The sequence below is a fragment of the Caenorhabditis remanei genome, chromosome IV (assembly GCF_010183535.1).
Source record: "Caenorhabditis remanei strain PX506 chromosome IV, whole genome shotgun sequence".
In the NCBI taxonomy this organism is placed as follows: Eukaryota; Metazoa; Nematoda; class Chromadorea; order Rhabditida; family Rhabditidae; genus Caenorhabditis; species Caenorhabditis remanei.
In genome coordinates, this window is record NC_071331.1 from 24,960,189 (window position 1) to 24,987,764 (window position 27,576).

The window sequence follows — 27,576 nt, forward strand, 5'->3', positions numbered from 1 at the left end:
AACTTTTCCTATCGTTCTGTAGCAAAAAAGCTTAACAATAGGAAAAGTTGGACGAGTCATAACTCGGCCCAAATTAGGTTTTCGCAGAATTTTATTTCAGATTCGGAATTTACGGACTCGAAAGTATCAGGGGTCAAATTCTTGAGTCGTGCGAAAGAGGACACTTCGACGACTTCCTTTGTTAGAGTATTTCAGTCTTTTCCTAGGGGACTGCCGGAATGTCTACCACTTTTCCAAGGTTTGACGGGTCACAATTCGATTGACAGAAGGATTAAGCATAATATTATTTCAGATTCGGAATCTACAGACTCGAAAGTATCAGAGACCAAATTCTTGAGAAGTTTGGAAAAGTCCTTTGGTGGTTCCCTTGCCAGACAAAAAATTTGGAAAAGCCAAGGTTATAATTTTAGGTACCGTAAAACCTCAAGCCTGTTCTCATAACGTTTCGGCGTTTTGGTCATCATCCTGCCTGTCGGTCTGTCCAGATGTTTGGACCCGAAGAAGACTCACGCAAACCCTTTAGATGAACCTGAGGAAAAAAAAAAGACTCTTAGGAAGACGTTAAACAGACTCTTAGGAAGACGTTTGGGCTTAGTCTTCACAATTTCCATTGTCCCGTCTGTCTAGATATCTGTCAGATTCTTCTACATGCATTCCGGTAAGTAGGCCCTTAACTTGACCCATAGGTTCATACACATAAGATGGAGTTTCGAGTTGAGACAAATTCTATCATATCAAATTTTGCGCTGATTCCGAATCTGTGTTCCGTTTTTGCAGAATTCATCTGTGAAAAAAGTTACTCAAGTGCTCCAGGTAACAAATGGTTAATTTACACGGATCTCAAACTTGTCCTTTTCGATGTTTTTTACAAACTATTTTTTCATTTTCTAGCTGTTTTTAAATCAGAAAAAACTCACTAACGAAGTTAAAAACCAAACAACATTCAATATTATTAAATTTTTTAAAAATTGAGGAATTTTTTTTTCTAAAAACACAATTTTGATATTCGTGAAAATGCATTAATAACTCTTTTCAAAGACGGATCTTGCAAAAACAAAACACAGATTCGGAATCAGCGCAAAATTTGCAATATTTTCCCACTCAGAACTCCATTCTATGTGTAGACCATTCCATAGTTAGACTTGAAAATTTTTTTTAACTGTCTATATGACTTTGTACTGTAGCGTAAAACCGCATCTACAAATGCGTGAATACTTCCAGATCAATTTTGACCGACAGTTCTTCCTTTTTCTCCATGTAATACCTGTCATAGATAAGAGTGGTCATCTCTGTTTCTCTACACACTCTCTTTCTCTGTTTGTACTTTCCTCCTTCTCTTCTTCTATTGATTTATATGCGCATGATGAAAAAAGACATGAAAAACTTGAAAACTTTTTGTCAAATATGTAATTCTACTGGAAATGGACTTCATTTTGGAGTCGAGGCTTGCAGGTAGGTCCCATGTTTTACTTAGTTTTTAAATATAAATTTTCAGAGGCTGCACTTCATTTTTCCGTCGTTCCATTGTCCAAGAAAAGGTGTATAAATGCAATGAAGACTATTCCTGTGACATTGGAAATCTCTCGATTGATATGTCGCAAAAGTGTAGAAGGTGTCGATTTGAGAAGTGTCTGAACGTTGGAATGAAAAAGGATGCAGTTCAGAAAAATCGAGATTCTTATGGTAGTCGGAAGAATTTGATGGCAGTTGTACCCTCGCCATCTGGAAGTAATAGGCTCAAGTTCCCAGTACCTTCTTTGATTTTGGAACCAATTGGAAACAATTATTCACATTTGGAAAATCTCAGGCTAGTGGTGCATTTGGAGGAGGGGAGCAGTATGTTTATGGTTAGTTTTTGACAGAGATTAAAAATAAGCTTAGGGGAATTTTCGAAATTTTATTGCTATAAAATACCAAAAGTTCACTGAGTTCGGTAGAAAATGGCTGAATTAGTAACTCTTGTATACTGTATGAAAGCTTTTTTGCTATGCGCCTTTAAAACTACAGTAAGAATTTGCACTGCTTAATCGTAAGTAATTCCTTGGGCCTTTTGGGTGCGTTACAAAAAGTTTTCTGTCAAAGATTTAAAATCTTTTCCAGAAAAAAGTTCCGCGACGACACACATTCAAAGAAACAGATAAGCTGATGCGAATCGAGTTTGAAATCATCAAAGATTGGATTTTCAACTCGTTTCCTCAAATATCGGATCTCGAAACTGACCAGAAGAATATTCTGTTGAGACACTTCTACATCCAATTCTTCATTCTTGAAGGTGGTTTTCTTGCTTGTAAAAAACAACGGAATGATGTATGGTTCTTGCCAAATGGAGATTATATTGACTGTCAGAATCTTGGAAGTTTCTACACGGATCACAGTAAACCACAACAGTCGTCGACGTACTCGGAAAATGCGGCGAAGTGAGTATTAAGAGATTTGTTTTTTTCCAATTCGCGATGCGTGCCCCGTCTCGGTTCAATCGTTAAATTTCACCATATGCTACTGTAAATGCACCATATCACACGACAAAGACCCAAAAAACGTCAGAAATTCTTAAAAGTCTTTTTTAGCACCGTGCCAACCGTTGTGCGACGGAGCAAATCTACAACGTTCTAATATTTTCAGATTATCAAAAGGAACATGTGTTGGGTGTAGACGAATGGTGACACATCCGATGTTGAGAGAGAAAATTGATCAATTTAAGTTTTTGGCCCTCGCCGCGTTGATATTATTCGAATCAGGTGAACTTTAGTGTTAAGAAGCTACAAGAAAATGATACTTAAGGCCTCGAAGGACAATCGAAAGAAAGTTCCGAGATATGCTACAAAATCAGGAACACAGTACAACGGGAGCTTTTACAATATTATGCAGCGAGGCGTGTTGATGAGTATTCTCTACGAGTGGGCAATATTTTATCAATACTTCCGAGTTTGCAGGTATTGGCCTTTATTTTTGTAATTGACTAATTACTGGTTACTCAAGAAAATCGACTGGGATAGGTTGAGATCGGTGGAGATCGACTGGGATCGGTTGAGATTGCTTGAGATTGCATAAAATCGGCTGAGATCGTTTAAGATCGGCTGGAAACAACTGACATTGGTGGAAATCGATTCAGATCGGCTGGGATTGGCAAAGATCGTCAGAAATCGCTCAAGATCAGTTGAGATCGTACAAGTCCTCCGGCCCAACACGTGTCGGCACGTAACTCGCTTCAAAATGTATATTGTCGAAATAAACTTTCTTGACATTTGGTGTTTGCGGACTAAAGTTCCCAAGCTTAAAATAAGTCACGCCATGTTTCCGTTATCTCGGCTATGAGACGAACTTCCCAAGCTTTTCTAAATATATAGCCGAGGCAACGGACCGCAAACGCCAAATGTCAAGAAAGTTTATTTTGACAATATATATTTTGAAGGGAGTTACGTGCCGCCCGTGTTGGACCGGAGGATATGTACGATCTCAACCGATCTTAAGCGATTTCAGCGGATCTTTTCAAACTATTTATAAATTTGGGTACTTTTGACTACGTGGTGTTCATTTCTGCTGTCTCTGCGAGCCTAGTTTTGATCTTTCAAACTTTTCGAATGGTTAAGAATAAATAGAAGACCTTTGAAACGCTTGAGAGATCATAACTCGGCTCGCAGAGACATCTAGCAAGTTTTGATTTTAGAAATGGGTTCCCCGTAGTCGAAAGTACCTATGGTCAGATTTATAGATAGTTTGAAGGTCCCGTCACCAACGACTTCCCTTGTTAGGCGATCTCAACCGATCTGAAGCAATCTTGAACAATGTCAACCGATCCCAGCCAATCTTGAGCGATCTCAAGAAAGTTTATTTCGACTATACCCACAAAACTGGAATCAAGCCCCTAACTCCTTTTTCCATTTCAGAAAGCCACTTACAAAATGCTAGATGATATGGAGCTAGTGCATCTTCTCAACAACACCCCTGACGTTGGGTCATTCTATAAATATTTCTCAGATCCGCGTTGTTAAATGTTCAAAAGTTGAATAAAACTGTACCTCATCGTGTTAATCCCTTCCATATTCTCCCCCCATCGGCCACTAATTGTCATCGCTCTCTGCGCCTCTCCACTCAACACGGTCTCTAGTTTTGTATCTTGTAGTCTCTAGTCTTTTGAAATGAATGTTGGCTTAGCAAACATTGTTTAACTGGGTGGAAAAGGACTTCTGTCTGGTGGTGTTCATTTTCTTCTTTTTGAGAAAAAATGAGCTTTAAATGTCAGGTTTGTGATGGGCCGGCCAGTGGAGTCCATTTTGGAGCCGATGTTTGTAGGTGAGCATTTTTAAAGGAGCCAAAAAAAATTGAGTTGGCACTTTGGATCCGAAAACAAACGTCATACAATTTTGGGCAATTTTAGGTTCAGTGTCTGGCGTGTCGTTGCCGCGTTTTTGATACCCTAAATTGAAAGATTTAGAAGTGTCTGGGGCGTCGCCGACGCGTCTATCCTAAAATGGCTAAAAATGGCTAAAATAGATTAAAAATGTCTAAAAATGAATAAAAATCACTAACAATCGCAAAAAAATCGCTAAAAACAGCCAGAAATCGCTAAAAATCGCTGTTTCAAAAACTCAATGTCGGGATATTTCGAATCTGGCGTACCTTTGGCGCTTTTTTTGATACTCAAATTCCTAGAATCATTTTTTCAGAGCCTGCTCTGCATTCTTCCGTCGTTCAGTCTCCAGAAGCCACGTGTACAAATGCAAGGGTCAAGGGTCGTGTGAAATTATGTCAGGTTGGTACTTTTTGTGTATTCAGACAGACATATACTAGGTCCCCTCCAGCTAATCCCTAATCCCCAATTCCAGCTAGACGAACAATGTGTAAAAGTTGTCGATTCGTGAAGTGCACTGTGATTGGAATGAGAAAAGATTGTGTACAGAAGAATCGAGATTTGTATGGAAAACGATCGATGACAATACCTGAATTTCTCAAAAATCTTGTGGAAATGTATAACCAGTTGGGTGTCAAACGATTAGCAGTCTACACCCCAAGACCCGGGAGGAGTCCTATAAATTTCAAGCATACAACTCAAGTATTACTGCAAGAATATCACTTGCTCTCTGATTGGATATACAACTCATTTGACAGCTACTACGCCGCACTGGCAAACGATCAAAAAGAAGTTTTATTCCGCAACTTTTTCTTCCAATTTGTGGTGCTTGAAGCGGGTTTCCGAGCCGGTCAACATAGGCGGAATGATGTTTGGTTCATGCCTTCCATGGATTACATAGACTGTGTTAATCTGGACACTTTCTTTCACGACCCGGACACGCCCCAACCAATGAGTTCAGAGGAAGCTGTCAAGTGAGCTAGCTAATAGTAACCTCACTTTTGAAATCCGAGTTCCAGAGTCTTCGGATGGTCATTTGGTGTATATCATAGGAACGTGTCCATTCCAATGATTAACCATCAAATTGATACTGTAGAGTTATTGGTTCTGGCAACGTTGATACTCTTCTCAACAGGTACTATTTGTAAGACTGTTTTTCAGTTCTAACCCTTTGACTAAATACAGGCATCGATGGGCAATCCGAAGAGTGTTATGAACTACGTCGGCAGATGAGAGAACGTGTTCAAAAAGAGATGCTTGACTACTACAAAATCACGAAGACTACAGAAGAAGCACCACTTCGAATGGGATGTGTACTGTCAATGCTACCGAATATACAGGTATTTACAGTATCTAACAAAATGTTGTCTCACCGAGTGACCGTTAGGGGCCTATACCATTAAAAAGCTGAAATCACACTGATTCCAAATATATATTCAGTTTTTTCCCTTGATGTCTGGTGTTCGAGAAAAAAGAGGTCAAAGTTTGGACACTGGTAGAGACTTGACAGCTATCCAAACTTTGACCTCATTTTTCTCAAATACCAGACCTCGATGGGAAAAACTGAATATACATTTGAAATCAGCGTTTTCTTAGCTTTCCAATGGTATATGTAACGTCTCGCAACTCTACGGTCATTTGGAGGCCTTCCCTATTAAGAGCTCCTTTTGGACGCGGATAAAGCAAGTGGTACTCGATTTTGAGCATTTCATTGATTATCATATAAAAAAGTTGAATTCCACGATAATTTAAAGCCAAAAATCAGCACAACTTTGAGGAAGATTATCTACAAAGCAATTTGATGTCATCATCCTCAATCGCCATATTTTCAGAGAGCAACGCGGCGGTTTCAAGAGGAAATCGAATTGAGACATGTGTTGAAAGCGTATTCCGTGGACCGAAAGTTTTATGATACGTGTTTGGGAAAGTTTTAAAAAATAACGAATAATATTACAAATGGTCTCTAAATAAAACCGTCGCCTACACTTTTCCTATCATCATTTCTCTATCACACTCTCTCATTCCTACGTACTCTATCAGATTCCGTACACAATATGTATTTTGTAGTGTGTCACGTTTGTACCATCGCTAATTCACACATTGTTTTCTATTCTCCAATTTTCTCAAAATGACCAATTTATGTCAAGTCTGTCATGACGCTTCAACTGGAACACATTTCGGTGTTCAGGTTTGCAGGTATTCCAAAACATTTGAGTCTTAATATTAATCACTCTTGAATTTCAGCGCTTGCACAGCATTTTTCCGAAGAACTGTCTCTAAAAACCAACGATACAGGTGTAAGGAGAAGAAAGCGTGTGAGATTCTGTCAAGTGAGTCTCTTAACTATGTGTATGTCTGTCTGAATGTCTGTTTGTCCAAAATTTTTAATAAAAACCCTTTTATAACTATTGTTTGCAGCAATCCGGAATATTTGCAAGTCTTGTCGATTTGCAAAGTGTTTGGCAGTGGGGATGAAGAAAGATGGTAGGTCTGCTTGTATTTTATGACAAACAATAATATTAGGGTTTTCGAAATTTTTCGAAACTCAACCTAGAACAACTTAGAGAAGTGGTTTTAGGCTCAAAATGTGCGGAATCTTGAAGACGATTTATAAAAAATAAATTCAACTGAAAAATCGCAGACTAGTTTCCCATTGAAAGTGGTCAAAACCAAATAAACTCGCACATTCTATAAATCGCTCTAAACGCAATTCTCTTTCTCCTGGAGCTTTGATGGAGGTTTTCCGTAGTCCTCTGGGACAAGATTTTTTGGTCAATTCCTCTCGTTTTCTCATTTTTTCAGCATTTCTTTCCTCCAACTCCTTCCTCCAACTCCTTTACCTAATCCTCCAACTCCAACTCCTTTACCTAATTCAGTTAAATAATTTTTATAATTTTAAGGAGAGGCATGCGTGGAGGACCGTGAGTGCAGTCCGTCCCATGTTCCTCCAACTCCTTTACCTAAGGTGTTTTTGTTTAGAAATTTGTTTGTAGGGGTTTTCAAAGATTCTGAATCGAACTGCATTCACAGTTTTTCAGATCACCTCCCATTTTCTCGGAACCTTCATTTTAGGGGGGTGTCTTAACATTATTGGACGCACTGTAGTTGGTACCTACAACTCATACAATTACAATTTATGGCAATATAACCGGTTAACTTTTCTAGGCGTTCAAAAATTCCGAGATGTCTACGGTAAACGTGAATGTCCCCGAGTGTCCCCTTCCATCCCAAGATTTCCGATTCTAGACTCTCTCGTTCGTAACTATACACATCTGGAGAACGTGAGACAAGTGATACATCGAGATGAGACGAAAAGTGTTTTCCTGGAAAAGAGTCCGCGAGCACTCAACTACAAAGAGTCAATCAATGTGTTCCTGAAAGAATATCAACTTGTGGAGGACTGGATTGTCAACTCATTCAATGAGTTTGCCATGTTTCCAAGTGATCAGAAGGTTGGTACTTGTGACGTGACCTATACCACAAGAAAGCTGAAATCACGCTGATTTCAAATATATATTCAGTTTTTGCCCTCGGGGCCTGGTATTCGAGAAAAATGGGGTCGAAATTGTGACCGCTGACAAGTCATTACCTTATGTTCATTGTGGTTTTAGACGAATTTCACCATTTGGAGTCTGGGGCTTCTTCGACGCGTTTTTATCTTCCGCTAAACTCAAAACTTGGAAAAGGAGTAATTTGGGATGATTTAGAGCCAAAAACCTAGAATTTATTTCAAGCTTTAAATCTAATAGTTAGAAAGCTGTCGTACCTTGGGCGCGTTTTTGTTAATTTCAGAAAAATTTGGATAAAAATGAGTGATTTTTGTCGATTTTGAGCTTGAAACCTGGAATTTTCATAAACTGGAGCGCGTTGAACGCGTTTTTCATCAGCACTGGCTCAAAAATCAAAAAATGTCGAGTCTTGAGCGCCTCTTTATGATATTTTTTTAATCCCCTTGTGATTTTGAGTAAAGAACCCAAATGTTTAGAGTCTGGGGCGCATAGGACGCGTTTCTGATCGGCATCTGTTTAAATTTGGTTTTTCTCGAGTACCAAGCCTCAAGGACAATAACTGAATATATATTTGAAATCAACGCGTGATTTCAGCTTTTCAATGATATTCACCACGTCCCATTACACCTCCAACCCTTCTATTTCAGTCTGTACTCCTCCGCAATTTCTATCTTCAATTCGTACTACTCGAAGGCGGACACTTTGCATGTCAACGTGGCAGAAGTGACATCACCTTCTTGCCATCTGGGGATTATATAGATTGTGTGAATCCAGAGACATATTATAACGATCCGGATGGTCGGCAACCGATTTCTGCAGGAGATGCGGCGAAGTAAATTTTTGGTTTTTTTAGAGTGTCTCGCTGTCTGTGCTCTCTCCTCTCGCTCTCTTCGCCAACTTTAAAACGACTATAACTCTTTGAGTTAAAGAGCTATCAAAAATATTTTAATTAACAAAATATAGAGAATTTCAAGGGCTACATTTTTGTAGTTGACAACTTTCTGGTAGCTCCGCCCACTTTAGAGATAGACGCGTTTTCAAAGGTTAAAAGTGAGAGTGAGAAAGGGAGACGCTAAAAGTGTCTGACTTTTTTTTTTAATCTAGCTTCTTTCTTCCAGAATGTTCGCCAGCTCCTTCGGCACATACCGTCGAAACGTGACGCACCCGATGCAACGAGACCATGTAGATCAATTCGAGTTTCTCGCTCTCTCCGCATTAACTCTATTCGACACTGGTTTGGAAGGACAATCGGATGAAAATATTGAAATATGCCGACGAATGAGAGAATCCATTCAGCGGGAGGTGTTACTGTACTGCAAGTTGAAAAAGAGGACAGAGTTGGATGCGTCGATTCGTTTGGGGAATATGCTATCGATTCTTCCCAATTTACAGGTACCGCTTCTTACAACTGCGCTCTACCGGAATCACAGAAAATTGTGTGGTGGAGCGCAGTTTTAAAAACTGTGAACAAAATAACAAAATTCAAATTTCCAGAGAGCCGCAAGACGATTCCATGAGGATATGACGTTGAGCAATGTGATGAATGCGTATTCAGTGGATCAGAAGTTTTATGAACTTGGAAAGTTGTAGTTGTATTTTTTGTTTTATATGAATTGTTTGGATTTTTGTACTTCTCACTTCTCGAACTTTTTCTATAAGAAAATAAGGAATATTGAAGTCATATTTTGTGTTTCAGATTCTGATACTTCAGACAATTCTAAGAAACTTTTATTATTGACGCAAATGTTGAAAATTGCTCTAAACGCTGCAATTACCGGAAGAGTTTTTCCGCTCGGTCGTGTACTCCTCTCGGACAAGATTCTTGCTCAATTCCTCGTTTTCTCAGTTTAAAAAAAATGTTCTCGATATAAACGCCCGGTCCGTTAGGACCGTCTTTTTAGGAGTATGGGGTTTTCGAAGAAATTTTTCTCGTTGGTTTTTTTTATGCTTTCTTCATGATAGCCTTAAAAAATTTCCTCTGAAAGACGGACCAGGCCGGGTTGAAAGTTTTGAAAAAACCCGGTCCCTTGACAAGCATGGTAAAAAGTGAGGAAACGAGGAATTGAACAAACCAAAAAATCTTTTCCGAGAGGACTACACGGCCGCGCGGGAAAACTCTTCTACATTAGCTCCAGGAGAATGGAATTCTGGGCGATTTTTAGCATATGCGGCAATAATAAACGCTTTTTTTAAGAATTTGTTGAAGTGTAGGAATCTGAGATAAAAACATGACTTCAGTCCTCCTTTAAGTAAGATCTGGTTGAAACATTTAAAATTACAAAGAATCGAACTAAAAAAAATCATGCTTGCAAACCGGGCGGAAACGGGCCGACACGGGCCGGCTCGTAACTCCCTCAAAACTCAATATTATGAGCTGAAAAATATACCAAATTGTAGATCTCGACGAGTTCTATATCCGTGACCCACTACAGGCCGGATGGCTATTCGCTAATGTGCCGCTGGCCGGGCTAGAATGGCTTCTTTGGCCATTTTCGCGTTTTTTGGCCCCTTTTCCGGCCTGCGGCATAGTAACAAATATCCTTCCGGCCCGTAGTGGGTCACGGAGATAGAACTCGTCGATATCTACATTTTGGTATATTTTTCAGCTCATAATATTGCTTTTTAAGCAAGTTACGCGCTGGCCCGGTTTGCAAGTATGAAAAAAGTCATGAGCCTAGTACAGTAGTCGTTGAAACCGAGAACGCCTTAGACTACGAAACAACTACGTGACTATTCTCTATTCTCTATTCCTCCAATGTCTCACTTTCAATGAAAAGTTCCCCTTCTCCTCCAGGTCCCCCCCCCCCCCCACTCACCACATGTCGTCTCCCGTAAATACTTATTTTCTCTATTTCTCTCCGCCTCTCACACAATAATCGTCGATGATCATCGATTGATGTTGCATCATTGCACTTGTCTAGAACTCCCTCATGACACCTTCTCCACCACCGTGTCCAGTTTGTGAGGCCCCATCGAATGGATTTCACTTCGGAATCGAAGTTTGCAGGTATTTTATTGAAAATGTCCATCAAAAATCAAAAATATATAATTTCTAGTGCCTGCTCTGCCTTCTTCCGCCGCACCGTCTTCAAAAACCGCAAATTCCGTTGCTGGGGAGAGCCTATCAATTGCTGTAAAGTCGTTTCAAGTGCAAGAACTTCTCCAGAATTTGTTTATCCTTACCGTATACCTATTTCAGCTGGATCCGCATTCTGTAAAAGTTGTCGATTTGCGAAATGTCTGAGTGTTGGAATGCAGAAAGAAATAGTACAAAAGGGGAGAGAAGGATACGGAAGAAGAGAGAAAATGGAATTGGCAGTTGTTTCTTCTTCTCAAAATCTCAATAATTTCAAAATCAATCGTCAAGGTCTTCCGATTCTGGACACCATTGTGGAGACCTATAAGACATTGGAGAATGTCAGAATTTGTGTACATCGGGGGCCAAACGGAGAAGTATTTCCGGTAAGTTACAAAAGTTGAAAATGTACGGACCATACAGATCAAAAGTAGAACTTCATTTTTGTAGTTAACAATATTGTTGTTATAGCTCAAAAATCTGAAAAAGTTCAATTTGATGGAGAAATTACCTCGGCGATATGTAACTTGCTAGGGAGTGTCCGTACAGAAAAGGTGTCAACTTGAAAAATGAAGCTCTATTTTTGATCTTCACGATCCATAAAAAATTTACTTACGGGGGAAGGTCATGGAGTCGTTGGACGTGACCTATACCATTAGAAAGCTGAGAAAATGATGATTCCAACTATATATTCTTTTTTTACCCTTGAGGTCTGGTATTCGAGAAAAACGAGGTCAAAGTTTCGAGCCCTAACAAGTCATTACCTAACCGACGTGTGTAAAATATCGGCAGAGTGGTGTAGGTGGTAGCAGAGATGGTTAATGCACAACCACTTTTTGGTTCAATTCCGTCCGGTCACCAAGTTTAACTTTCTGGAAACATAACCGAAACACCGACAGACAGATAGATACAAAATGTGTGTTTTTGGTGCAGCCTTAGGTCCAAAAGTCTCAAAATAATTTTTTTTGTACAAAAATTTTTTTCGCGTTAAAAAAATCGTTCTAACTCTCGGAAAACTCAACCAAATCTAAAGATATTAATATAATTTTGAAGGTCATGACTTCATTTTCCATATAAATTACGTTTTAAGGTACTTGGAGTCTTAGACCTCAAGCCATTGCCCTAAAAAAGTAATAATTCTCCATTTTGTCGAATTTTGTTTCCGTTTTTCTCGAATACCAGGCCTCGAGGGCAAAAACTGAATATATATTTGGAATCAGCGTTTTTTCAGCTTTTCAATGGTATACGTCACATCTTATAACTCCAAGAACACTCGGTGCCACCATCACCCCTCTGACACATTTTCTTCTGGAAAAAGTTGTTAGAATAATGGTTATTATCTGTTATCTGTTATACAAAACAATTCCAGAAAAGATCACCGAAACCAGTAAACTATAAGGAGACAATAGCGGTTTTCCTAAAAGAGTACTATTTGGTTGGCGACTGGCTGTCCCATTGCTTTCCCGAGTTCGCGGCATTCCCGGTAGATCAGAAGGACCTTCTGCACCGTAGCTTTTATCTGCAATTCGTCGTCCTCGAGGGTGGATTCTTCTCCTGTAACCACAGTAAGCTTTTCTATTCTTCTTTTCCGATTCAATATCCTGTTTTTTTCAGAAAGAAGTGACATTCGATACCTTCCATCCGGTGACTACATAGATTGTGTGAATCCTGAGACGTATTACTACGATCCTGATGGATTACAACCAATGACTCCAGATGAGGCAGTGACGTAAGAGATTCCATAATTAAAGTAATTAACTAATTAAATAATTTGTGTTTCTTCCAGAATGTTCGCGTCTTCATTCCAAAGCTACCGGCGGAACGTGACACATCCAATGTTGCGAGAGAACGCGGATCGATTTGAGTTTCTGGCGCTAACTGGGTTAGCCTTGTTTGATGCGGATCTAGAGAATATATCAGAAGATACTGCGAGTGTCTGTCGGAAAGTCAGACAGAGGATTCAGAAGGAGATGCTCAAATATTATATTTCTACAATGACTCCTGAAGACGCATCATTGAGATTGGGAAATTTGATTTCGATAATTCCGAGTTTACATGTGAGTTTTGAACTTTTTTCTATAATAACCATAGGAAAAAGTAATTTGCAGAGAGCCACTCGCCGATTCTTGGAAGATATCGAGTTGAGTCATGTGCTCAAAGCGTATGCAGTCGATGAGAAGTTCTATGACAATTGCTTGCCGAAATTTGGACATCTTTGAGAAGTAATTATATGTTTTAGTCCTGGAATTATGTATATTGATCTCTAGAATGAATTAATTATTTGGTTTTATCTTAGATATGGTTTTCATTCAAAATTTCATCAAAAACCACCAAAATTCTGCCGAAAAGGCGGAATCTGGAAGCTAGAAGGAGGAAGAAGAATGTCGGAAGTGGAAAAAGCCCGGAAGTCGAAGGAATGAATTCCGCACAGCTCTGAAGAGTATATCGCAGGAATATAATGAAAAATGATCAAAAAGGACCGAAAATTGGCTTTTTTCAGACAAAAACTGATTGGAGTTTTTGAATGTTGCAATTTTCCAACTTGTCTTGCCAAGGCTATCGAACGGCCGGCCCAAAAACGTCTGCTGGTCACACTGGTACCAAAAACTCATAAGTATATTAAGTCATGTTTTCCATTGAAACTCTAAAAAGGCCCTTCACCGCCGGCCGCAATTTCTGACAGCCTTTTGTCATGCCAATACTGATTGTCTCACAAAATTTTTTTTAATGGATCATACAGATCAAAAGTAGAGCTCCATTTTTGTAGTTGACAACTTTTTTGTACTCACTAGCAAGTTACATATCGACAATGTAATTTCTCCTTCAAATCTACCCATTTCAGTGCAAAATAGTGATTTTTGAGCTATGCTCTTAAAATGACCATAACTCTCTAGGGATTGCTCGTACAAAAAAGTTGTCAACTACAAAAATGAAGCTCTACTCTTGGTCTGTATGATCCATTAAAAATCTACTTGATGAGACAATCAGTATTACCATGAAACGCTCTCAAAGCTGGTCATTTTCAACAGACAAGGCCAAATTGTGTATCTTACTGCACGGTACTGCAGAAATACAAGGAAAAGTGATGAACCGAAAAGCGATGAACCGGCTTTTATTCGGCCAAAAACTATTTTTTCACTTCCGGATAAGGAATTCGTCACTATGGTCTGGTCGGTATGAAGAAAGCTGAGATAGCTGAAACCAAAATTGACACATTTTCTAGAAAACTTGGATTTCCCCTTCTAAACCGTCTTTTACCCCCTCTCTCCCCCAATCTTTCCCTTCCCCGAGTGTCCCCCTTTTCTATCCGTGTCTTATCTTTCTCCTGGTCATTTGGTGTTCCCGATGTTATCATCATCCATCAACCCATTCTCCGAGATGACCTTGCTCCACAATTCTATATACAACCCGACGACTACAGCTACTGTTATTCTATCTCCTGAAGAAGAATGTGGATACTAGTTACTCTTATCGCTGTCTTATTTTCCAAGGTTGGTCAATTTTTCAAAACTAAAACTTTAAATGTCTGAAATTTCTAGATCGATGCAGCCGGCCTATTAGACATCCGTTTGAAGAGTGCTCACAACCAAAAAGCTACCGTAATCCTCTCAAACGATGTCAACCCAACATACCTCGTACTACCTATCAAACTGGTGAAAGGTGAAGAGACGTCGTTCGAAGATATGTTCATCAACTTCAATGAGACCTACAAAGTGACCATCGAATTGGATGAAACTGAAGCGTTGGGACTTGCAAAAAGTGTCTACCGAGGAGAGATCACACCGATTCTTGGAACATCTTCTCCGAAGAAATTGAATTTGCCATTGACTGGAGTGAGATTCGATTTCAAATGCGAGAAGTGAGTAACGCGTAACTGAGTAACGCGTAATCAAACTCAATATTATGAGCTGAAAAATATACCAAAATGTAGATCTCGACAAGTTCTATATTTTTGTAGTTGACAACTTTTTGAATGCTCCGCCCACTTTTGAGATATACTCTTAGAAAGTTGTGCTCTAGTTCTCCTCCTGTCTCAAAGGTTGCTATTTTTAAAAGCGTACATCTCAAAAATGGGCGGAGCTATCAAAAAGGTGTTAATTATAAAAATGTGCAAGATTTCAAGTATTAGGTTGGCAAGAAAGTTTTTGACCATAACTCAAGTCATTCCTACTCAGACAGAAAATATGCCCGATAGCATACGTAGTGACTATATTGGTACACAACAGTCTGCTGTTTATTGGGTACGTTCCGGATATCTTCCTGCCAAAACTCCGGTTGTTTCATGCTAAAATAAACTTGGACCCATTTCTCGACTTGACTTCAAGTTTCGTATTCCTGTCCAGCTGTAGCACGCTGTATTACCCCGAATATATGATATTTTGTTAGAGGAAGGTTACAGCTGTAATTTTTGTGAGCAAGAAGTATTTTGCAAAAGTAGGTGAGAATGTACGTCGTCGATTATGTAACATGCGGATGCGCAACATCATGGAGGCGGTGGATTTTTTGACCGCGTGAAACTGAGGACTTGCGTAGAGCTTTAATTTTTTGCACAGTGAAAGAGCAGTAGTGTAAGATTATGGTTTTGCACTTGTCTAGAAGATTCCAGTTATAAACGTCGTGTAGGGAGGGCATGACTTTCATTTGGAATCGTTCTCGTTTGACGATGTCTGCTGGCGTTCTATCAACCCCGAGTCACTTGACTTTTCTGTAATAATTACTGTACAAGACCATCGCCCTGTTAAAACTAAGAAACGGTTCAATCAATTAAAATTTGGAGGAGAAGAGAGGAATTGAAGTCGTAGGACTACCCTTCGCTAAAAGTTAAAAACGACTAAAAGATGTCGAACACATGTCTCAATTTTTATTCTTGCCAACACGTTTCAAGAAGTTTTTAATTGTGGTAGTAAACAGTGTGGACTGTCATTGATAATTCACAAAAATACTTGGATGGATACTCTTCCTCTATAACTCACAGCATGTACAAATCCTGTTCATATGGTCTTTTAGTACGTGATACTTTGATCATAAAAAATGACATTTCTCAACGTTGTGAACTAAATTACTTTTAGTGTGTCGATAGAAGATTTCACCCTTGCTAAGTTCTCCTATCGGTTGAGCAATTATAGTAATTTTAGTATAACATGTAAAGGGAAATCGAAAATATTGTTGTAAGAATTGTTGGTCAAGAAAGAAAATAGGCAGGGCTCTCCCAGAAGGGAAGCGTCGGAGGGAAATGCTGTATACTATCAGAATTCCAGAGAGTTTATCTAACATAGGCCATGCATAGTTGGTTTTGATTCTCGTCATTTGTCTGACAGCATTCAAAACAAATCATGGTCAAAAACTTTCTTGCCAACCTAATAGATAATTTTTGTAGTTGAGAACTTTTTGATAGCGCTGAACGTTGAGGAGATACGCGGTACAAATTGCTCTGCGTCTCTCCTCCCAGGTGCCTATCTTTAAAGACCCGTATCTTAAAAATGGGGAGAGTTATCAAAAACTTGTCAGCTACAAAAATGGAGATCTAGGTTTTATCTACAAGATAAATAAAAATTCATCTTAATCGAATTGAAAATAAAGCCGTGATGAGCTCTCAGAATGCAGTCCCTTTCATATCCTACTGTAGTCATAGCTACAGTACCCTTAGGATATAGAACTCGCTGAGATCTACATTTTGGTATATTTTTTAGCTCATAATATTTATTATGAAGCGAGTTACAGTACCGTGCATTAATTTTTCTGAATTTCAATATTTTTCAGAAACTGGACGGGAGAGAAGTGTGATCTCCTCTCGGGACAGGAAATCGAAGGTTCAGGTGCAGAACAACTACTCGAAAATTCAAATTCACTGAATGACTTGGAACTCGATGTGGACTACACAATGAACACACAAAAATTGGATACAATCGTTGGGATGTTGAAGAAAGAGAATGAGATTTCGAATTCGTTCGCCGAGGAGAATCTGGAAGTGGAGAGATTGTTGGAGCAGGAGGAGATTATGGAGGCGTCTGGAGATGGAAGTGGGGAGAAATAAATTATTGTTTTGTGTTACATACTTCTGATTCAATTTTTGAGAAGATTATCGTATAATTAATAAATGATTAATAATTGAATGGGATCTTTTCAGCCAAAAAGCGCGTCAAAAGTACCCCAGATCGATGATTTATATCAAGTTTGAATGCGTTTCCAAACTGGACAAGTTGCGTTTCTTATCACATGTTCATCCAATAAAATGTTCGAGAAAAAGATGTGATGACGTTGTTTATCGATTTTGTTCAAAGGAATCGATTCAACATTTTTGATGTCGGAATCTACTTTTTTGATGTTTCTTAAGCCTAGAAATGCGTTTTTGTCAAAATTTTGAAACTTTTTGTATTTTATCGTGAGGTATGGTGCATCTACAGTAACCAAGAGTGAACATTTGAGATTTTCAGCTTACGTAACTTGATAGGGGGACTACGGAAATGTTTTTTCAATGTTTTTCAGTTAAAAATGTAGGATCGGGGTACTGTAGTTTGGATCCTAGATCCTGGAAGAGGATTGCTGTGGGTTACGGTACTGGATCGCTTGGGATACTGTAGGCAATACTACAATACAATGTACCTTGGACACTGACACTATTCCAGTTCGTCAGTTACAAAACACATGATATAATGTAATCTCTGTTCCTTTATCTGTATACAGTAACTATACGATCACCTCCCCAATGTCATCCGCGGATCTGATGTCCTTCCTCGAATGACCTAGAAACGAGAAGAACGTCTCATCTCATCTTTACCATTTGGCATTAGTCATTTGCAGGAATCACCATGATACAATTCTTCACTGCACTGCTGCTCAGTAGTGCTCTGGTTTATGAGGTGAGTTTTTCAGTTAAAAATTTAGGATTGGGCTACTGTAGTTGGGATCCTAGATCTTGGAAGAGGATTACTGTGGGTTACTGTAGCTACTATTCCAGGTGTCATGTTCCGGTTACATGGAGATCCGCTTGAAAAGTGAGTATCGTCAAGAGGCGACAATCGAAATAAGCCAAGGACTCTCCACTACTTATGTCTCACGCTCCACTACTTATCTCTCACTCCCAACTGTTCTTCAAGCGGGAAAAGTCAGAAAACTCGGGAAATTCCCAATCGAATTCAATGGGACGATGTATAAATTGAGTATTAATGGTGGACGTGTTGAAGAGCTTGGTAAGTCCACTACAGTACTCCATTACAGGGCTCCGGGACATTTCGCCACCAGACGTTTCGCCACCAAAAAATGGAGAATTTCCAAAGCTTTATAGGGAAAAAAACATACCACTAGTACGTTTTGATTAGGCTAATTAAAGTTATGTGCTTTTTCCCTATAAAGCTTTGGAAATTCTCCATTTTTTGGTGGCGAAACGTCTGGTGGCGAAATGTCCCGGAGCCCATTACAGTACTTAGGATGGAACAATTCCCTAAGGCATATGTATGTACTTCCAGGAATCAACGGAAGTACTCACACCGCTCTATTCACACCGACTCGAGGAGTTCTGTCACCAAAGCAACTTCATCTTCCGTTGAATGGGTTGGAGCTCATTTTTGAGTGTGACAAGTGAGTAATCGGTGTTTTGGGGTCCAAGTTAAAGGAATGATAAGAAATCATACTTATCATCCGGGCCGGCACATAAATCTATCAAGATTTACCAATGTGAAATTATATATCATTCAAAAGCTGAAGTTCCACCAATCTTAGATCTACAACTCGTTTTTGTAGCCGACGCCTTGGGACCTAGAAACTATTAAAATTAGTCGAAAAATAGGAAAATTCCCGAATTTTCACTATGCTAGTTTCTGGCACATTACTCGCTTAAAACTCAATATTATGAGCTGAAAAATATACCAAAATGTAGATCTCAACTAGTTCTATGTTTCTGATATAATACAGGCCTGTTATTGTACCTTGGGCCTTGAGATTTTCGCAATTTTTTGGAGTTTAGCCCGGCCCGCGGTACAATGATGAATCCTAAGTCGGTCCCGTGTTATATCAAAGACAAAGAACTCGTTGAGATCTGCATTTTGGTATAGTTTCGGTCGCAGAATATATATTTTGAAGCGAATTGCGTACCGGTCCGGATGACAAGTATGCAAGAAAGTAACATTGTGAACATTCGGGGATTTCCTATTTTTCGTCTTTTTTTATTAGTTTCTAGGTCCCAAGGGGGTCGGCTACACAAAACGAGTTAGAGATCTCAGATTGATGGAGGAATTTCAGCCTACGAATGGCATACAGTCCTCCACATAAATACAGGGTGGCTAATAAGTATACGACGCTCTTACTTTTTGGATATTCTTCGGGAAAACGCTTGAATCAACAAAAAAACGTTATTAATAGTTGGAATGTTCAAAATAGATTTAGTATACAAAAGGAGTTCGAAGTTGGATACTTTGGCTTTGATACAGGCCCTCTGACATAAGGGGCCAAAATCGCCTGTGCGCCGCAGGTAGTCGACGTCGACTTCGTCCCATATCTTCTGAAGGACGGTCTTGAGAACAACGGCCATGTTGTGAGAGATTCCTGATAACTTGCTCTCCAAATATTCCCATACGATGAAATCCATCGGACTCAGATCCGCCGACGAGGAAAGCCTAAAGTCGTTATTCCAGAAGCCAGGAACATGAGAGAGATGATGAATTTTGTTGTTTTGGAACTATGGGAGGTAACCCAATCTTGTTGAAAGATGGAAAAGAGTCCAGTAGAGTGTTGAGCTGTACAGAGGAACAAAACATCCTTCAAAACCAAGTTTTGGAAGACCCCGAGTTGATTTTCGCATTTTTTTAAATGAAAACTAACGAAGTTCTACCGTATGATGTCACCGCGGCCCACGCCATCACAGTTTTAGAAATAAGGTGGTCATGGGCCTGGTGACGTTAAGGGGACCTACTATCACCTTTTGATAACAAAAGTTTTTGCTTTTGACAGTTGGAAAAAGGTTCAATAATAAAATGTTTATCATAAGTCCAGATCACGCCCGACACGCGGCGCACAGGCGATTTTGGCGTCTTACGTCTGAAGGCATGTATCAAAGCCAAAGTATCCAACTTCGAATTCCTTTTGTATACTAAATCTATTTTGAACATTTTAACTATTAATAACGTTTTTTTGTTGATTAAAGCGTTTTCCCGCCAAATATCCAAGAATTAAGAGCGTCGTATACTTATTAGCCACCCTGTATAGGTCAACGCCCCAAAATGACCCAAACTTTAAAAAGTTAAATTTTTCAAAAAAGGTGAATACGAAAATGTAGGAAGCCTATTTTAAAGGTTAAAGTTTGATTTCCGGAAGTTTTCAAGATTTTTCGAAATTTCTCAAAACTTACAGAATTTGAACTTTGACCATTAAAATTGGCTTCTTCCTACTTGCTTATTATTGCCGTATTCACCTTTTTTGAAAAATTTAACTTTTTAAAGTTTGGGTCATTTTGGGGTGTGGACCTATATTCATGTGAAGGACTGTATATCATTCAAAAGCTGAAATTCCCCCCAATCTGAGATCTCTAACTCGTTTTTGTGTAGCCGACCCCCAAGCACATGAAATTTGCTACATTTTTGTAGTGTACCTCTTTTTTCTGACTCCGCCCCTTTTTGAATTATACGCAATTTGCCGTATACGTTTTTTTGAAAAACCGAATTTTTTCAAGTTTGGATCATTTATGACCCCAAGGAGTGTATAATTTCTCATTTCCAGTGCAAAAATTCCCAAAATTACATGAACTTAATTACAGGAACTTTCGAGGTTCAAAATGCGATCGCTTCTGTTTCTACTCATGCGATGAAGGCGCCGAGAACAATAACCTGAAAGTAAACACCGACTATTCCGTCGACTTGACGAAACTTCCAGAACTTGTGAAGAGATTCAAGGAGAGTACGAAGGTGGATAACGAGATCAGGACTGTTGAGATTAAGGAAGACGATGAGGAAGAGGAAGAAGAGGAAATCTCTAAACCTTCCAAACGAAAGTCAGTGTTCCAAGATCTCTTCAAAAGTATAATGGCACTGCAAGACGAGATTGTTCATCGGGAGTCCTCTCCAGTTTCCATTGGTATCTCGTTTGATAACGATTCGGAATCGAAATCTAGCTGGGACCCAAAACGAAAGGAACGGAAAGACCCATATCCAATGAGTCTTGTCAAAAGTATTCTGTTGGATAAAAGTGCCGAACTTGATAGGAAACATGAGGCCCTAACCAAGGATTCAGGATCACGGAAATCGATAATGAGACACAGAGAGTCGACACCGAGTCGATTCGCTGTCGATGATGGACCGGTAGGAGGGATGGATGTGTCGAAAATGTTGGGTCCATTGATGGTAATTTTTTGGATTCTTTTTTTTCAGATTCTTCAGAAAATTCTAAGAAACTTTCATCATTGGAACATATAAACGCCACAACTCCCGTTATCCCGGCTCAAAAGGAGGCTTCGTGTAGTCCTCTCGGACAAAACTATTTTTCAATTCCTTGTTTCCTCGTTTTTTTTGCGAAAAAAACACGAAATTTTGTTGAAAAAAGCGAGGAAACACAAAAAAAAGAAAAATTTTGTCCGAAAGGACTACACGGTGGAAAAAACTCGCTCTTCCGCGAAGGCTCATTTTGGGTCAGGAGAACGGGAATTAGAGCGATTTTTAGCATATTAATTGAATTAATTAATTGCAATTATTTCAGAGCATGGGATCTCCACTCCCCTTTCTATTCGGACGATAATCACCTTCAACTATCCGAAAACTTGAAATTAAAAATTTAATTAATAAAATTCTTTGAATATACATTTTGATTATTGAAAATCGAAATAATTCCATCCCCTAGACCATGACCATCATCGGCGGGCACAGCACTCGATGATTGAATTCGAAATCCGCCTCGACGCTTCCGCATCTGAAAATTACAGACTATCGCTCGCAAATGATAACCAATTTATTTGAGATCTACATATAATATCTACATGGAATATACTCGTATGTGTCTCAAAAGAAGTTTTTTTAAAAACAATGAAAGAATGGAAAAAAGTGAAGGGGAATAAATACGAAAAATATGGAGGTAGGGGGGTAGTGATCACAGATTTATGGTACATAAAGACTAGAAACGTTGAAAGTGCGCTCTACCGCAACGCCTACGCAAAAATTAACAATAGAGCGCATGTGCATAATAACAATAACCGAAGTGAGGGAAGAGGGGATCACACCGAATACATAAATAGAACTATTAGTTCTTACAACTGCGCTCCACCGCACACAATTGTCTCCGGGTTTCGGTAGAGCGCAGTTGTAAGCGGTGATAATAGAGTGGAGACTCACGATAGGAGAACATCCCTTACAAGTGGATCAAACTTCATCAAATCGAATACATCGGACACTCTCGTCTGGTTATACAAAGCGTTGATGGAGCAACGAATCGAGCTCGTCAACAGGATTACGGTACCGAATCGTTCGGCGGCGGCGTCTGGATGCTTTCGTTGAGCGTAATCCATTAGTTCCTGCATACATCGATTGGAGATGTCACGGGCGGCGTCCGAGTGCTCTTTGAAGATTCCTTGTTCTGGAAGAGGTTAGAGAATTGAGGAAACGAGGATTTCGAGTCGGAAAATTGGGTTTCAGTCTGAAAATTGGATCAAAAATGAGTTTTTTGAATCAAAAACATGATTTTGAGTCGGAAAATTAGGTTTCAGTCTGAAAATTGGGTCAAAAATAAGATTTTTGAATCAAAAACATGATTTTGAGCCGGAAAATGACTGAAAATTGAGGTTTTCAATGCGAAATTGGTCATATTGACCTGAAAAAAGTAGATTTTCAGTCAATTTTTTTTCAGCCCGAAAAACTCAAATGGGCGGAGTTTCAATTGCAATATGGTTCTTTAGATGTCTAAAAAGTGCGGATTTCCCGAACTTTTGTCTGAAAAATGCGGTTTTTGGCTTGAAATCCTCGAATTTTTGTCTGAAAATTGCCATTTTTGACACAAAAATGAATTTTTTTCAGTCTAAAAATCCTGAATTTTCCCCGAAACTCACGAGTCAATAGTAGAACCGTCTTGAGAACGGCGCACTCGAATTCGTCGATTTGTAACGTTCGAAACGGATAGCCGACACAATTCAGACTCTCATTGACGAATAGTGGGTGGAGTCTGGAACGAGAAGAGGATTACAAGTTTATCGCAAAAGTTCAAATTTCAATTTTGAATTTTTTTCTAATTTTTTAGCGAAAAAGTCAACTTAAAATCACCAAAATGGCTTAAAATAGCCAAAAATCGCTTAAAATGACCAAAAATCGCTAAAATTGGCTACAAAAAGGTTGAAAAATGGATGAAATCGGCTATAAATCACTTAAACTAGCTAAAATAGATTAAAATGGATTAAAATGACAGAAAATGTTTGAAAAATGGATTAAATCGGCTAAAAATCGCTAAAATAGGCTAAAAATAGTTGAAAAATGGATTAAATCGGCTAAAAATCGATTAAAGTGACCAAAAATCGCTAAAATAGGCTAAAAACTGTTGAAAATGGCTCAAACCGGCTAAAAATCGTATAAAATGGCAAAAAAATCGCTGGAATTGGCTAAAATTAGCTAAAAATGGCCAACATGGCTTAAATTGGCTAAAAATCGCAAAAATGGCTTAAATCGGCAATTCAAAAGTCAAATTTTTTCGATTTTTTTTAAACGAAAATTGACTTTTCCACACACACTAACTTTGCCTTCGTCGCCGCATTCTCCTTCTTCGCATCATCCTCTGGCAATCCCAAAAAATAATCCTCATGCATGAAAGTGTCATTCTGCAACAACCAGAATCCCTCCTCCGCCTTCTGAGCGGTCTTGAATCCCTGATCGACCAACATGAATGTGAAACCGAATTCCGTCAAAATGTGCTTCTTATCTTCAGTTGACAAGCGTCGAAACGGTTCGAACTGATTTCCCCACGTCGCCGCGTCGATGAGTCCCAATTTGAGCATACTGTTCACGTCTTGAGCACGAGCTCTCCGATGATTCGTGCCGTTTAGCTTCAAATAAGGACATGAGGTCCTGCAAATAGGCATTGTTGCGTCGGCACCTACTTTTCTATGCAAATGAGCATACAAGTCACCGTCCAAGTTGACCGTTTCGTGTGCCGCAAAGAACTCGCGATGTTTGTCGATTTGAAAGCGTTGAAGGCGCACCAGCGTATCGATGAGACCGTGACGATGAGGGTGGATGAATGGGGATCCTATAATCAGGCAATTTTCAGAGAACTTAAAGATCATTCTTGGAAACAGGACGTAACTAGCTTCAAAATGGATATTATGAACTGAAAAATATACCAAAATGCAGATCTCAGCGTGTTCTATGTCTATGATATAATACTTAGGAACCTTTATTGTACCACAGAGCGAAAAAAGGACAAAATCGTCGAAAATTACACTTTAGCCCAGCTCACCACCGTATTTTTCCGGGCTAAAGTGCCATTTTTTGACGATTTTCGCCTTTTTTCGCTCTGCGGTACAATAAGGGACCCTAAGTCGGTCCCGTATTATATCAGAGACATAGAACACGCTGAGATCTACATTTTCGTATATTTTTCAGCTCATAATACTGAACTTCGAGCGAGTATGCATGAGACTAACCTAAAAATCTTAAATAGTCTAAAATCCTGTGTATTCAATTTTTAATCGAAATTTCGAAAATTCGACTTTTTTGACAATTTTTGCATTTTTTTCGATTAAAAGTTGAATGTACACAGGATTTTTGATTAATTCATGAAACTTTTCAAAAAATGTCAAAAATGGTTCCTTTTTTGACCATTTTGACACTTTTTCCGGTACCAAAAGGGCCAAAGTGGTCAAAAAATACATTCTTTGAAAATTTCATCAAAAATAATCAAAAATCATGTGTACTTTCGACTTTTTTGCAAAAAATTCGCAATTTCCAATTTTTGTACTAAATTCACCCGTTCCGCCCGATTTTTCAGTATAAAAGTTGGAAATTTTGAATTTTTTGCTTTGAAAGTCGAATGTACTGTCGAAAAAATAAAGTTTCGACAAGGATTTCAAAAAAAAATTTCGCGGGCTGGAACAAGCAAGCGCATAAAGTTCTGGGCGGAGCTTAAATCTGCAAGCGGCGCGGTTCTTAATTTGAAAAAAAACAACTGAAATTAGAAATGCGGCGATTGCAGTTTAAGCTCCGCCCAGAACTTTATGCGCTTGCGTGTTCCAGCCCGCGAAATTTTTTTTTGAAATCCTTGTCGAAACTTTATTTTTTCGACAATACACAGGATTTTTGACTATTTTCAGATGAAAATTCGAAAAATTTCAAAAAAGTTTTGTTTTAAAACCATTTTTGCACTTTTTTCTCGACGCACGGCACATTACCGATCCGCCCCAAGATCTACATTTGGGTATATTTTTCAGATCATAGGATTAAGTTTGAAGCGAGTTACACCCTGTTTCCAAGTACGCTTAAAATATCCCACTCACTATCGACCATACTACTGCTACTCGACGGATTCGATATACATTTCAAATTCGGTGTGTTATTATCCTCGACGATTTCTTGTTTTATCGGGGTCTCTTTGGTCTTCGGCTTTCGCGGACCCATCACATCACGCCTCTGAATCGCCGACGCTTTCATACCGACGGTGTAGCACTTCTGGAGTCGACAGTATCGACATATACATCGGGATTCTGGGAATTTGGAGATACAGTTTTTAGTTGAAAATGGTCCTGACGACCTCCCTGATGATATCTCAATATCGATTGTTAATTATGTGCTTAAATCACAATTAGAGTTGTGAATAGTTGACAACTTTCTTGATACGGACACTTCCTATGGTCATTTTAAGAGTGTCCGTACAAAAAAGTTGTCAACTATTCACAACTCTAATTGTGATCTAAACACATAATTAACAATCGATATTGTGAGACTATCAGGGAGGTCGTCAGGACCATAGTTGCCGATTCGGGCCTTGAGATAACTCGCTTCAAAATGACAATAAGGGGTCGATCAACCTGTCAAATTGTAGATCTCGGTGAGCTCTACTCGATTCTATTTTCACTTTCTCTGTGAGTTCAGTGAGAGCCGCTTTAGTGGCTGATTCAAGGCCCGGCTGTTCAAGGCCCGACCACTAAATGGATTGTACAGGGGGTTATCACTAAACTCACAAAGAAAGTGAAAACAGAATCGAGTAGAGCTCACCGAGATCTACAATTTGACAGGTTGATCGACTCCTAATTGTCATTTTGAAGCGAGGTATCTCAAGGTCCGGTGACCACTATGGTCAGGACCATTTTCAACTAAAAACTGCAAATGTCACTTTCTTCAGTACTGTATATCAATCGACACTAACCATTCGTAATCACACAATTGCCTCCTTTCAAACATTTATACGTGACATCGTTCGTCACCGCTCGCCGAAAGAACACTATGCACCCGAGACACGCCGGTGCTCCGTACCGTTTCCCGTTCACTCGATCGCCACACACCGCACACCCATCATCGAATTGTGTCGATGATGTGCCCGGTGGCGAGAGCTCTGGTGAGGAAGAGGTGCCGATGCCACCGTATGTCATCAGGCCGCCCGATGACATTATCGGAGCTATTGGGGAGGCCGAAAACCAGTGTGATTCTGAAGTTGGAGGCATTTGAGAGAGGCTGAGAAAATTGAAACGAATTATTTTTTTTTGTCGGAGAAGATCGGAAAATCGATTAGAAGAAGAAGATTCGAAAGATCGGTATCTATAAAGGAGAAGTGCACTGACACCGATGAAACGGAGGCAAGGACAAAGAATGAAAATGAAAAAAAGTTTTTTTTTCAAAAAAGATTTTCTGAATTTTGATGGCAAAAAACTCGAAGAAAATGAGTCTGGCGTACCTACGGCGCGTTTTTGGAACCGAAAATTGGAAATTTCAGAGCTTTCTGGCGCGCCTTGGGCGCTTTTCTGACAATTTTTGAGAAATCATGAAAAAGTCATAAAATATGTGTTTTTGTCGGTTTTCTAACCTCAAAATGTTATATTTTAAGACCTTTTAGGAATTCTCAAAAATTGTAAGAAAAAGCGCCAGAAATGTCTTAAATTGATGGAAATTTCGAGAAAAAAAACGTCCAAGGCACCCCAGACTCCGATTTCCGATGATTTGAGCAACAAAAGCGTCATAGGAGCGCCAGACTCAATTTTTCCGAATTTTTCCACAATTTTGCCTGGAAAAAACAAAAGATTTCGAAATTGTTGGCTAGAATTTGGAAATTCAGAAACGCGCCAACGGCACGCCAGTTTGTTGGTTTTTTGACCTCAAAATGTTAATTTTTAAGTCTTTTTCAGGAATTCTCGAAAAATGTCAGAAAAAGCGCCCAAGGCACACCAGACTCAGATTTCCGATGAATTGAGCAATTTGTGCTTCCAAAAACGCGCCGTAGGTGCGCCAGACTCAATTTTTTTCGTGTTTTTGTTACGAAAATCACAATATTGCCTGGAAAATACGAAAGAATACGCCTAGAATTCGAAAATTCAGAAACGCGTCAACGTTACGCCAGACTATTAGTTTCACCTGCTCCTCTTCTAGGAAAAGGAATGATTATATCTAAGTACTGGCGGATCGAAAAAAGGAAAATAAAGTTTTTGTGTATTGGAAGCGGGGCGGAAAAAGAGAATCACGAGAAACTTA

The 27,576-nt window shown here is 39.2% G+C and overlaps 8 protein-coding genes across 8 annotated transcripts; 7 read left to right on the plus strand and 1 right to left on the minus strand.

Annotated features, from left to right (window-relative positions):
- Nucleotides 1–1,360: 1,360 nt before the first annotated feature.
- Nucleotides 1,361–3,992, plus strand: GCK72_016183 (uncharacterized protein; the record flags this gene model as incomplete). The annotated part of the gene is made up of 6 exons (XM_003094110.2): nt 1,361–1,452; nt 1,496–1,847; nt 2,101–2,417; nt 2,623–2,738; nt 2,782–2,933; nt 3,888–3,992. The coding sequence occupies 6 exons, from the start codon at nt 1,361–1,363 to the stop codon at nt 3,990–3,992; spliced, it is 1,134 nt and encodes a 377-aa protein (XP_003094158.2).
- A 233-nt stretch (nt 3,993–4,225) lies between these two features.
- On the plus strand, nt 4,226–6,285 carry GCK72_016184 (uncharacterized protein; the record flags this gene model as incomplete). Its single annotated transcript, XM_003094113.2, has 6 exons — nt 4,226–4,293; nt 4,668–4,753; nt 4,827–5,325; nt 5,371–5,486; nt 5,537–5,691; nt 6,184–6,285. The coding sequence occupies 6 exons, from the start codon at nt 4,226–4,228 to the stop codon at nt 6,283–6,285; spliced, it is 1,026 nt and encodes a 341-aa protein (XP_003094161.2).
- Nucleotides 6,286–6,479: 194 nt separating this feature from the next.
- Nucleotides 6,480–9,450, plus strand: GCK72_016185 (uncharacterized protein; the record flags this gene model as incomplete). The annotated part of the gene is made up of 7 exons (XM_003094114.2): nt 6,480–6,547; nt 6,596–6,681; nt 6,770–6,835; nt 7,517–7,803; nt 8,508–8,692; nt 8,979–9,252; nt 9,355–9,450. The coding sequence occupies 7 exons, from the start codon at nt 6,480–6,482 to the stop codon at nt 9,448–9,450; spliced, it is 1,062 nt and encodes a 353-aa protein (XP_003094162.2).
- Nucleotides 9,451–10,790: 1,340 nt separating this feature from the next.
- GCK72_016186 (uncharacterized protein) lies at nt 10,791–13,155 on the plus strand (the record flags this gene model as incomplete). Its single annotated transcript, XM_003094112.2, has 6 exons — nt 10,791–10,867; nt 10,917–11,322; nt 12,306–12,501; nt 12,551–12,665; nt 12,723–12,993; nt 13,045–13,155. 6 exons carry the CDS (start codon nt 10,791–10,793, stop codon nt 13,153–13,155), a joined length of 1,176 nt encoding a protein of 391 aa, XP_003094160.2.
- Nucleotides 13,156–14,385: 1,230 nt separating this feature from the next.
- GCK72_016187 (uncharacterized protein) lies at nt 14,386–16,970 on the plus strand (the record flags this gene model as incomplete). The annotated part of the gene is made up of 3 exons (XM_003094109.2): nt 14,386–14,427; nt 14,476–14,795; nt 16,697–16,970. 3 exons carry the CDS (start codon nt 14,386–14,388, stop codon nt 16,968–16,970), a joined length of 636 nt encoding a protein of 211 aa, XP_003094157.2.
- A 775-nt stretch (nt 16,971–17,745) lies between these two features.
- Nucleotides 17,746–21,658, plus strand: GCK72_016188 (uncharacterized protein; the record flags this gene model as incomplete). The annotated part of the gene is made up of 5 exons (XM_003094104.2): nt 17,746–17,796; nt 17,895–18,126; nt 18,403–18,514; nt 20,685–21,267; nt 21,620–21,658. 5 exons carry the CDS (start codon nt 17,746–17,748, stop codon nt 21,656–21,658), a joined length of 1,017 nt encoding a protein of 338 aa, XP_003094152.2.
- Nucleotides 21,659–22,244: 586 nt separating this feature from the next.
- On the minus strand, nt 22,245–26,555 carry GCK72_016189 (uncharacterized protein; the record flags this gene model as incomplete). The annotated part of the gene is made up of 6 exons (XM_053731375.1): nt 22,245–22,489; nt 22,959–23,071; nt 23,635–23,942; nt 23,997–24,145; nt 25,392–25,598; nt 26,261–26,555. The coding sequence occupies 6 exons, from the start codon at nt 26,553–26,555 to the stop codon at nt 22,245–22,247; spliced, it is 1,317 nt and encodes a 438-aa protein (XP_053586147.1).
- Nucleotides 26,338–26,559, plus strand: GCK72_016190 (uncharacterized protein; the record flags this gene model as incomplete). Its single annotated transcript, XM_053731376.1, has 1 exon — nt 26,338–26,559. One exon carries the CDS (start codon nt 26,338–26,340, stop codon nt 26,557–26,559), a length of 222 nt encoding a protein of 73 aa, XP_053586148.1.
- Nucleotides 26,560–27,576: the final 1,017 nt, after the last annotated feature.